Genomic DNA, 12,141 nt, shown 5'->3' on the forward strand with positions numbered 1-12,141 from the left:
TTTTTTTTTTTTTAAAGATTTTATTTATTTATTCGACAGAGATAGAGACAGCCAGCGAGAGAGGGAACACAAGCAGGGGGAGTGGGAGAGGAAGAAGCAGGCTCATAGCGGAAGAGCCCGATGTGGGGCTCGATCCCGGATCACCAGGATCACGCCCTGAGCCGAAGGCAGACGCCCAACCGCTGTGCCACCCAGGCGCCCCTCAACTCAGGGTTTTAAGTTCGAGCCCCACCGTGGGTGTAGGGATTACTTAAAAATAAAAAATTTTAAAAAACAAAGCATAACTGCTTAAGTTAGTAAATTCTGTTATGTATATTTTACCACAATAAAAACAAACTCAGCAGAGGTTTCCCAGTTCACTTAAAACTAGAATCTTAACTTCTATCTGCAAGGCTCTCTCTTCCACCTACCAGCTCCTTGCAGCCTCAAGGCTGGGACTCCTTCCAGTGCCCTCCAAGGAGTGGTCCCACCCCCCCCACCCCATCCATGGTCTCACACACGCGTGCACACACACACACCCCGCAGCAGGGTTACCCACAAGCACACACACAAGCTCCCCCCACCCAGTGGCATGGTTACAAACACATAAGTGGTGTGGTCACACCCACACACCCCATGACCCCATCTCTCCCACACACACATGCCCCATGACCCTGTGTCTCTCACACACACACACACACACACACACACACACGTCCCACAGCCCCACCTCTATCAAACACACACACACACATGCCCCGAGGCCCTGTCTCTCACACACACACGTACCCCGGCCCCTTCTCAATCTCACTCACACACACACACACGCACACACACACGGCCCCCGGCCCTGCGTCTCTCTCTCACACACACAAACACGCACATCCCGCGGCCCCGACACACACACACACGCACACACACACGTCCCACAACCCCACCTCTCACACACGCACACACACGTCCCGCAGCCCCCTCTCACACACACACACGTGTCCCGCAGCCCCATCTCTCTCTCACACACACACGCACACACACACGTCCCACAACCCCACCTCTCACACACGCACACACACGTCCCGCAGCCCCCTCACACACACACACGTGTCCCGCAGCCCCATCTCTCTCTCACACACACACGCACACACACGTGTCCCGCAGCCCCATCTCTCTCACACACACACGCACACACACGTGTCCCGCAGCCCCATCTCTCTCACACACACACACACACACGTCCCACAACCCCTCTCTCACACACACACACGTGTCCCGCAGCCCCATCTCTCTCTCTCACACACACACGCACACACACGTGTCCCGCAGCCCCATCTCTCTCACACACACGCACACACACATGTCCCGTAGCCCCCTCTCTCACGCACACACACACGTCCCACAACCCCACCTCTCTCACAAACACACACACACACATCCCACAACCCCTCTCTCACACACACACACACGTGTCCCGCAGCCCCGTCTCCCTCTCACACACACACATGCACACACACACGTCCCACAACCCCACCTCTCTCTCACACACACACACACACATCCCACAACCCCTCTCTCACACACACACGCACACACACACGTGTCCCGCAGCCCCGTTTCTCTCTCACACACACACACACACGCACACACACACGTGTCCCGCAGCCCCGTCTCCCTCTCTCTCACACACACACGCACACACACGTGTCCCGCAGCCCCGTCTCTCTCACACACGCACACACACACGTCCCACAACCCCACCTCTATCACACACACACACACAGCCCGCCGACCCAGCCGCTGGCTCAGATGCTCCGTTGCGGCTGGAAGGCGGCTCCACACGGGCAGCGCTGGGCGGACGGGTGGCGCCGCGCGAACGCTCGCTGCTCGAAGGCAGGACTAATTTGCACCGGGGCCTTCCGCAAAGGATCCCGGAATGGGTCTCAGAACCTTCGCCCACCACCCCTCCTCCCCTTCGTTCCCGGAAACTGTCTGCGCCCGGCCGGGGTGTCCCCACCCTGCGGCCCGTCGGCCCCGGGGGCGGGACTTCCGTCCCCGCGCTGTCCGCCGGCCGGAAGCGGACACCTGCGGAATCGTGTCCCTAGCGGCGCGCCGTCCACCTGTGAGCGCCTGCGCGGGGCCGGCGCGGGACGGGCGGGCATGGCGTTTCGACAGGCGCTGCAGCTGGCGGCGTGCGGCCTGGCCGGAGGCTCGGCCGCCGTGCTCTTCTCGGCCGTGGCGGTGGGGAAGCCCCGCGCGGGCGGGGACGCGGAGCCCCGCGTGGTCGAGGCGCCGGCGTGGGCGGGGGCCGCGCGCCCCGGGCCGGGAGTCTGGGACCCCAACTGGGACAGGTGCGGGGCCCGCGGGTGGCGTCGGGTGCGCCCACTGTCGGGCGGTGGGGACCCTCCCGTGCCCCTGCCGTTCCTTTCGGTCCGATGTGGTCGGTTCTGCAGAGGGGCAGGCGGGGCAGGCTCGCGGGCGGATTTTGTTGCGGATGTGGCCGCGAGGCTGGCTGCGATCGGGGGCGCCCTCGACCCCTCTTCCCAGCCCCGGCCGCCTCGCCTGTCCCCGAGGGTCGTTTGGAGGAAGGAGGACAGTGGTGCCTGGGACAGGTTGGCGCGCGGGACAGTCCGAGGTGGTCGCTTTCCGGCCTGGACGCAGGGTCGGACCTGTCTGTAGGCTGTCAGCCTGGTTTCCCTCGCTCAGCTCGGGAGCGCTCGGATTGGATGATGGCCTACTGACCCCATCTTTGCCTAACAGCTGAGAGAAGGGTGGATGTGGGGCCGGAGGATGACGCCCGGTCCTTAAAGGGAGCTCTTTGCAGGGAAGATGTGCAAGGACATGGCCAGACATCTTGAATAGGAACGGGAGCCTCCAGGTCTTGGGTCAGTGCGTGCCCACAAGCCACATGTGCTTACTGAGCCCTTGAGAAGTGGCACCTGCGATCAGGAAACACTTTTTAGTGTTATTTGTGTTCGTGAATTTAAATTTAAAAACCAAAGCGGTGCAGATTTTTAAATATTGTTTATGTGTTGCAGTGATAGTATTGTTGATAGGTTGGATTAAATAAAGTGAATTTTTGAAATTTCACCTGTTCCTTTCTAGTTTTTCAGTGTGCTTCTTGGAAATTTTGAAGTTCATGTGTTGCTGGTGTCGTGTTTCTATTGGACAGCCCTGCTCTGGAGTTTGGGAGTGGCCCTTGTGGGATGGTTTACCAGGTCCCAGCTCCTCCTTCCTGCTTTAGTCTGGATGAGGGACACAGACCTAGTATTTACTGGCAGCCTAGTTGTAGCAGGAACTTCATAGGTATTCTTTGCTTTTTGTTTTTGTTTTTTAAGATTTTATTTATTTGACAGAGCGAGAGAGCACAAGCAGGGGGAACAGTAGAGAGGCAGGGAGAAGCAGGCTCGCCCTGAGCAGGGAGCCCGATGCGGGGCTCAATCCCAGGACCCTGGGATCATGACCTGAGCCAAAGGCAGACACTTAACCAACTGAGCCACCCAGGCGCCCAGTATTCTTTGTTTTGAAGCTTTAATTTAAAAAAACAAAACAAAAAAAAAAAAACAAAACTTGGAATAGTTTTAGATTTACAGAAAAATTGGAAAGATAAGAGTTCTCATATACTCCACCCCTGATTTACTCTACTCCTAACATCTTGTAACGCTAGTGTGGTTTATTCGTCACAGTCAGTGAACTAATATCTGTATGTTATTACTGACTGACATTCATGCTTTTTTGAGATTTCCTCAGCTATTGTCTGTTGTCTCTTCTAGGATCCCACACTACAATTAGTCATGATGGGGCGCCTGGGTGGCACAGCGGTTAAGCGTCTGCCTTCCGCTCAGGGCGTGATCCCGGCGTTCCGGGATCGAGCCCCACATCAGGCTCCTCCGCTATGAGCCTGCTTCTTCCTCTCCCACTCCCCCTGCTTGTGTTCCCTCTCTCGCTGGCTGTCTCTCTCACTGTCAAATAAATAAATAAAATCTTAAAAAAAAAAAACAAAAACGTAATCTTCTTAAAAAAAAAAAAAATTAGTCATGTGTCCTCAGGCTTCTCTTGGGTGTGACGGTTTCCTTGTTTTGATGACCTTGACTGTTTTGAGGAGTGGAAATCAGGAGTTTTATAGTATGCCCCTCAGTTGGGATTTGTCTGTTTTTCTCATGATTTGATCAGGGTCATACTCTCTTTTTCAAACGTCAGTACAGTCTTCTGAATTTCTTAGTTTTTTTTTTAAGGAGACAGATTCACTGTGAGATGAAAGGACTTACTTGAAGCAGCGCTGGACTCTAGCTTTATTGGTTGCAGCTGACACACTGTATTTGCTCACCAAGTCTAGGCTTACGAAGGGGGAGGCTGTCTGTGCTGGAAAGTTCCAGAGCCTCATGTGGTGAAACGTCCAGCGTTTTCCTGGAGAACCTCATCCAGTCTGGGCTTCCTGTGTCTGTGCCTGTACTGCCCAGATGTCTTCTCTGGCCCAGCCCTGAGCTCCAGTGCTGCATCTCAGCCTGTTTGTATTAGGGCACCCCAGGTTCACCCAGCAAGACCCCTCAGTTGCCACTGCTTCCCTCAAAACTTATTCTGCCACCACTTTGTCCCTGCTGAGGACACTCTTCCTAGCTCTGCCCATACCACAGACTGTTGGCTTTTATTAATTTCAGTTCTGGGAGCCACCAGACATGTCTGTCTTAAGATTTGGCTGTTTCTCGGCATTGTTGCTGCTGGTGCCCCCCACCCCCACCGCCCCCTCAGCTCCTGCTCGACCTTCCAGGAGTGCCATCCGGTAGACTCTTCATGATAATGGGAATGTTCTCTTCCTTGCTGTCCAGTGTGATCGCCACTATCCCATGTGCTGCTGACCATTTCAAATGTGCTTAGTGTGACCGGGGAAATGGAGTAATATTTTTGTTTAATTTTCATTATTTTGAATTTAAGTAGCCACATGGCCAGTGGCTAACATTGGACAGCACAGTTGCAGGCTCTGCATCAGCGAGGCCACACTGGCCTTGTGGGCACCCCAGCTGCCCCTTCCTGTTACCTGGTTTCGTTTTCTGCACATCACTCATCACCTGGCTGTTTTACTCAGTCTCCTCACTAGAACACAAGCTGCATGAGGGCTTCGCTTGTCTGTGTCGTTCACCGTCTGATCCCCCAGAACAGGCCTGGCACTCAGCTCTGTGCAGTAAATGAGATGTCCTCTGAGAGGGTGGGCTCTCAAGGGCCAGCGGCAGAGAACAGAGTGTGAAGGGCATTATCTTGTCCCTGCGCTTTCCCAAGATGGAATTACTGTCTTGTCAGAAATACTCAAGGCTGACTTGTGAGCAGGGACCACAAGGACACACTCTCATATTTCAACATTAGGCGAGAACCACTGTCCCTGGTCAACCTGCGGAAGAGGAACCTGGACTCTGGAGAAGAAGAACTGGCGTCCAGGCTGGACCACTGCAAAGCCAAGGCCACGCGACACATCTTCCTCATCAGGCACTCCCAGTACCATGTGGATGCCTCCCTGGAAAAGGACCGCACTCTGACACCCCTGGGTACGTGCTGGGGCTCAAGCCCCAACTGACACCCATCCCGGTGGCGCTGGGCCCCTTTGGACCTGTGTCCTTGGCCTAGATTTGAGAATTGTCATTAACAGTGATCATCAGCCTGACAGGAGACAGGCACTGAAAACATCCTCAACTTTACCACACGCTGGAGCTCGCAGGCGATCAGAGCCAGAGCCCAGCAGAGGTGTTCTGCACTCACGCTCTGCAAGTGGCGTACCGTGTGCCCCATTTGCTGCAGATCCTTCTGTTCAGCACTTGCAGATCTGTTTACAGTCGGCTTCGTAATGGTAAACAGATGAGACTAAGCGATAGTGGCTCTGACCTCCCCCCGGCAGAAGTGCTGCTTATCGCGGAGTCTTGCCGCCATGCGCGGTGCTGCTGACAGTGCCCGTCCACTGTGGCCTCTGTGCCCGCGTGCAGGCCTATCTCTAGAAGAAATTCCTAGGAGAGGAAGCACAGGTGGTCTGAGATAGAGTTTAAATTTGTAAAAATTTCTTTGTTGGACAGGATATGACCCATTTGTGCACGTACTAAAAAAATTCAGATGGTATAAAGGGTTTTGCAGCCTGTTCTCCAGCCTGCTGTGTGCCCCCTGCCGCCCTGGGTTCGGAGTGCACGCGTGAGCAGTGACGCCACATCCAAGGTGCTACCGTGTGCAGCTGAAACGGACTTGCTGAGGGCATTTTCGACTAGATACTAAGATAATATATTTGAGAAAAAGCATTTGTGTCTGCACGCAATCCGTACTTAGTAGTGCTGAGGCCGTTGGGTCTTTATGTGTTGACACCTCTGATGACTGCACAACTGGCAGGTCAGTGGCACGCTGCAACTCAGTCTTTGGACAGAATTGAATAAAAGTGGCATGAGGGACCCAGAAACAGTAACAGGACCCTACCCAGACTTCAGCGATCCTCAACCTTGTTCATTGTTTTTAACATTTCTTCTGTATGGGGCTGAAGGTAACTGCATTATCTCATTGACTTTACCTGTTGAATGCCTGGCCTCCCAGTTAGGCCCAAGCCCCAGGAGGGCCTGCCCACCTTGTCCCCCAACCCCAATGGTACTCGATAAGGACTGGAGTATTTGTAAAGTAAACAAAAGAGGAACTCCAGCAACATGTAATTCTCCGGTGTTTTTCACCTTCAAGGTCGTGAACAGGCTGAACTAACTGGGCTCCGACTTGCAAGCTTGGGGTTGAAGTTTAATAAAATTGTCCATTCGTCCATGACCCGTGCGATAGAAACCACTGATATCATCAGCAAACACCTGCCAGGTGAGTGCCCGGCATCCCCAGGTCCCTGGGCAGCAGGATTGAGAACAGCAGAGGGCCCTGGGCAGCTTCTCCTCAAGGGGCAGCAACTGAGTCACTGTTTCTCCCGCAGGTGTTTGCAAGGTCAGCACAGACCTGCTGAGAGAAGGTGCCCCCATCGAGCCCGACCCACCCGTGTCCCACTGGAAGCCAGAGGCTGTGGTAAAACCCCCCACTCCCCCGGGGAGTGTCCCCCACTGCACCCCCCGTTGCCCCACTCTCCCCATACCCCTCCACCCGTGGCCTGCACGCTGCCTCCATACTTAAGGTTCCTTGCCCTGCCCCCAGCAGTATTACGAAGATGGAGCCCGGATCGAGGCCGCCTTCCGGAACTACATCCACCGGGCAGACGCCAAGCAGCAGGAGGACAGTTACGAGATCTTCATCTGCCACGCCAACGTCATCCGCTACATCGTGTGCCGGTGAGGGGGACGGGGCTCCCTGGCCCACTTTCTCTCCCGCCCGCCTGTGCGGCTCATCTCTGCGGGAGGCCCCGTCAGCCTTCTGGTTGATGATGCATTTTTGGCGGCAACAGCCCAGATGCAGTCCCGGCGCGGGTTGGGGTCCCGAAGTCAGTGGCACGTTCTGGGTGATGCTCACGTGGTCACTTGGTTACGGCACCGTGTGCTGGACTTCGCACACGGTACAGTCGTGTTCCCCTCGGTGACTGGTCGCCGGGTCCCGCTACAGCAGAGACTGTGGTGCTGCTTGCCTGATGGTGATTGTGCGTTTCCCTCATTCTGTCCTCATTTGTTAATTGAAATTCTTCTGTAAGAGCTCAGTCTTAACTCTTTGTTCATTTATCTATAGGGTTGTGGACTCACGGAGCTGTATTTGGCGCTGTGGGTCATAACCCATCCCCGTGCTGGTCACTTCGCTGCTCTGGCTGTTGGGCGTCCGGAAGGAGGCTCCTGTGTCCTCTGGACGCGCCTCACTCCCCGGCCTAGAGCAGCTTCCAGAGCTGCCATGAGTGACACCTGCCCTGAGTTGCAGCCATGGGCCAGCGGGCCCTGGAGGCAGTTAAGCCCGCTGGGTACTTACGTATTTGACCAAAGTTCACTTAGTAGAAACTTTGAAATAGCTGGAACCCCAGCCACCCTCTGCATCCATTAGAAAGTGTGTGTCAGGCATTTTAACAGCTGAGGGATTTCCTCTTCTTGTGTGATGTGTCTGGCAGTGGTAGGACAGGACACAGCCCACCGGCTGGCCTGTGGCACTGTCCAAATCCAAGCTCAGCGTGCCTGCTCACCGTGCTTGACCCTTGGGCCTGTCGTCAGGGCTGGGGCCCAGGGGGTGGGGGGGCATTTCCCCTCCAATGTCCCACGCACAGCCTCTCGTGAGAAGTCCAGGACAGGAGGCACGGGGCTCCAGGCCCGGTGGAGTGCTGCTGGGGAAGAGGGGCGGGCCTCAGACAGGGCTCCCAACCTCCAAACTAAAGTGCTCCCGGAAGGCCATCTCAGGGCTCCTGTGCTCAGCACGTACCGTTCCCTGTTGCCTGCTCTGCGCATCTCGCGTGTGGAAACACCACGTTAGACCACACCCTGGGACAGGCTGACCTAAGCAGCCACTAGAAGTGACCCCAATGCTGAACACACCAGAAGTATTTAGGGACTTGGAGTAGAGGTGACCTGTGTGGCATAAAGGGCTAGAAGGAGCTGGAAGCATCCCCATCACGATATGCGAGGGCAGTCTGGAAATTGTGGGGGGGACACGGAGAAGACTTTAAAGAGCAGCATGAGGGTAGTTGTTCCTGAGGCTGCAGGGTGAGCTGCGGGGACGCCCCTCGTCCATGTGGACATTTAGGGCACAAAGGACGTCGGATGGCTTGGGGAGGCCATGATGATACTGGGCTTTTCAGCAAATAATGCACCTAGAAGTGTGTCTGAGAGCAAGGAAAGGCTCTGGGGTTGTGGATTACACCACCCCGTTGCAGGGGGAGAGTGGCCAGGAGCGGGCCCGTTGCGCTGTCTGGCTGCCGCTGCCCCCTTTCGGTTACACTGTTAGCTCAGTCGCGTGCACTTGCAGGAAGCCATGAATTTCTGACTCCCATGCACATCTTGAGTTGCGTCGATCCCCTGACCCAAAGAGGGGCTGGGCCGTCACCGTGCCCCTTATTTGATTTGATGGAATGGCATCAGCCCAGCAGCTCCTTTCTGAGAAAACCCCTGCTTGAAAACAGGAGGGACAGACTTAACCTATATGGGTCCCAGCCTCAAGAAAGTCTGCCCCGAGACCTTACCTGGGGTTGGGGGCTGTTAGCGTTGCCCTGACCCCAGCCCGTTTTGGTGACAGAGCCCCGTTTTAGCATGTTCCTTCTCCTTCCAGGGCGTTGCAGTTCCCTCCAGAAGGCTGGCTCCGCCTGTCTCTCAACAATGGCAGCATCACCCACCTGGTGGTCCGGCCAGACGGCCGAGTGGCACTCAGGACCCTCGGGGACACAGGGTTCATGCCTCCGGACAAGATCTCCCGCTCCTGAGGGCTGCCCGGAGGACCCGCTCTCCTCAGTCCCCCTGTGGCTTCTGTGGGTGCTGCCAAGGACACGGCTCCTTCCCTGTCTTCCCTCCACAGGCTGCACTGCGGTTACGCTGCTCTTCTCCAGGACAGTGAAAAAGTACGAAGAATATCTAAAGTATCTAAAATGTGGAATTTCCGTCTGTACTTCCGGCCCAGGATGGAAAAGGGAATTGTTCTGAGCAGATTGGCCTATTTCTGTCTTGGGGTTTTCTGCCTCGTCCCCCAGGACGAGGCCTCTCATGTCGTCTGCGGGGACCACGACTAACCCGCACAGGTGTCTTTGGTTATGTCCACAGTTGGCCACACGAGCCCCTCGAGGCTCCGAGGAGGAGGGGCTGCCAGCGCTTCCATTCAGAACTTCTTGTCATACATCCTTCTCCTTTCTTAAGACCGTTTTATCACTTAAATATTTGTCAACTCAAGATTCTCATCATCTGGGTTCCTGCTTTGATAACCAGTTTCTCAGGCCAGAATCCTGCACGTCTGACGTTGTTGGGTCTGAACTCACCTACGTGGTCGGGCCTTTCCCAGCAGGCAGCCACGCCTCAGCCGGGAGGGAGGTGGCTGGATGGTGATGGGACAGCAGGGTGTCCTGTTTCAATAAAATACTCGACAGTTAAATGTTTGCCTCTGGCTGTTAATCCTTTATGCTTACGGATTAAACTATTTAGATGTGATGTGTCCATCCCAAATATCCTGTTAACTTAGGAGAAACTACAATTTCTATGACGCAGTTATGAACATTTTCTGCAATCAGTGCAAGTAATTGGGACATTTGATGCATTTCTCTGTAACTTTGGAAATAACTGCAAAATAAAAATTTTATTTTACTGATTTTTCAAAGTACTGATTGTGAATGTTTTTAAGAGAACAGGAACCTGGGCAGTGTGGCAGGCAGCAGCCCCAGACCTGCAGTTGCGGAAAGTGCTTTCCCACAGTATTGTGTGTTCTCAGGGTTGACGGCTTCGCCAGCTGTCTGCCCACTTGGGGCCGAGGCCGGGACCCAGGACAGCGAGCTAGATAAATGGTTTTCCACAGGCATCCACCACGCACCACTTTCTAGACAGTTTTGAAAGTAAGCCAGGGGCTATGCCAACTTCTCAAAGCACAGAAGTAGCAGGTAACACACCTCTGACCCCAGGAGTGAAGGAGGCATGGGAGAGCAAGGGCCACACAGGCCTCAGGTCCCACCCTGAGCCTGAGCCCTGGACCTTCGGACCCACACGCCTGAAGGTGGAGGTGGCAGGTCCCCTTCCCTCTTCCCTCAAGGGGTTTGCAAGCTGCCTCACTCTACCGTCTTCAGATCTCCTTTTTCTTCAGATTTTTTTTTTTTTTTTTGGAGAGAACACGAGTGGGGTGAGGGGCAGAGGAAGAAGCAGACTCCCCGCTGAGCAGGGAGCTTAACTGCAGGACTTAATTCCAGGACCCTGGGATCATCATCTGAGCCAGAGGTAGACGCTTCACCCACTGAGCCCCCCAGGCGCCCCTTCAGATCTGCCTTTATGGTGGCATTTCACTTGAACTTTGAGAAGCAGGGCAGCATTTTGGGAACCGAAAACGAGCCCACGTGGGGGGATGCAGCCGAGAAGCAAGAGGTGGGTGTTGACATGGGGTCACAGGAGCCCCTGATGGAAACTTCTCTGCAGTGAGACAGATGACTGCAGACTTCTGAGACGTCAGCAACAGTATCCTAAGTTAGGATACCCATGTTAACATGAGGGCACCTGAACTGACATCAGTGGGAAGACGGCAGCTGGCTCCTCTTGTGCTGTGCTGTTTATTCCAGAATATTTTCTTCTGAGACCGTCAGGAAAGGATCATAAGCGCAATCTGTAAATCAGAAAATCCTTACGGGTTTTGTGCACAAATGCAAAACGTCAGCGTAAGACAAGAAAAGTGCGTGCCTTGATGAGCCCCGTGGGCAGACCCCGCTCTGGCAACAGGGCAGTGAGTGATGACATCTGAAGCCACAGTCTGTCAAGGCAGTAATCCCACAGACCGCCGTTCCCTCTGAAAGCTGTGATGTTGCTGGAAACATCCCAGAATTACTCAAGAGATCTGTCTGTGGTCCTTGCTGTTCAGGAGGAAGGTCTTCAGAAAGATGTGCCTGCCCGTTGACCCGTGAGCTCGTCACGGCCTCCCATCCTTGGTGTGGATTCCGCTCACCTGTCCCGTCCCAGAGGCTGCTCCAAGGACATGGCCTTGAGATGGTGATGTGGGGCTGAGCCAGGTAGGGCTTCTATATAAATTCTTCAGACTGGGAGGCTGGATACAGGGATCTATTCATTTTGCCACCCAAGACGAGCCTCGTGCGAAAGTTCTTCTGCGGATTACACCTGCCACCTCCAACACTGGAGTGGCCTGGCCCTTTATTTGGTCTCTCCCCGCCCTCTGCATACGGGCACCAGGTTCAGCTCTCACCGGGAGGCTCCCAAGATGGCTGCAAAACAACACTTGCCCCACGGGGTGGGCACTCATTCTACAACACCTTGGCGGTGACTGTCCCCAGGCAACGACCATGGGACTTCCCTGTGTCCCCCGTGGCTGGCACCACAGCACCACCCCACTGTGGCAGAGGGGTCCCCATCACCTCTTCTGAACTGAAGAAGTTACACGCCAGTTGTTAACGTCACAAGAAAAGTTTCTCGTTTCCAAGGCAATTATGAATTGTGCTAGCTTAACTGAAAGTTCAAGTTTTTCACAACCACGTTAGGAACGAAAGGGCCCAAAAAGCAGCAAATTCACCACTATCAGGTTAACATATTGTTTCATTACACTACTACTAAAGATTTTACT

The 12,141-nt window shown here is 54.6% G+C and overlaps 1 protein-coding gene across 2 annotated transcripts; it reads left to right on the top strand.

Moving 5' to 3' along the window:
• The first annotated feature begins 2,090 nt into the window (after positions 1 to 2,090).
• PGAM5 (PGAM family member 5, mitochondrial serine/threonine protein phosphatase) lies at positions 2,091 to 10,177 on the top strand. Of its 2 annotated transcripts, none has more exons than XM_026514629.4 (6): positions 2,091 to 2,324; positions 5,332 to 5,510; positions 6,670 to 6,795; positions 6,905 to 6,993; positions 7,120 to 7,253; positions 9,157 to 10,177. In XM_026514629.4, exons 1-6 carry the CDS (start codon positions 2,134 to 2,136, stop codon positions 9,305 to 9,307), a joined length of 870 nt encoding a protein of 289 aa, XP_026370414.3. In that variant the 5' UTR covers positions 2,091 to 2,133; the 3' UTR covers positions 9,308 to 10,177. The 2 variants fall into 2 exon arrangements, with proteins under 2 accessions (XP_026370414.3, XP_026370415.3); XM_026514630.4 differs by having other exon boundaries at positions 2,092 to 2,324; positions 7,123 to 7,253.
• The last annotated feature ends 1,964 nt before the right edge of the window (positions 10,178 to 12,141 follow it).

This window comes from Ursus arctos, unplaced genomic scaffold (genome assembly GCF_023065955.2).
Source record: "Ursus arctos isolate Adak ecotype North America unplaced genomic scaffold, UrsArc2.0 scaffold_34, whole genome shotgun sequence".
NCBI lineage: Eukaryota > Metazoa > Chordata > Mammalia > Carnivora > Ursidae > Ursus > Ursus arctos.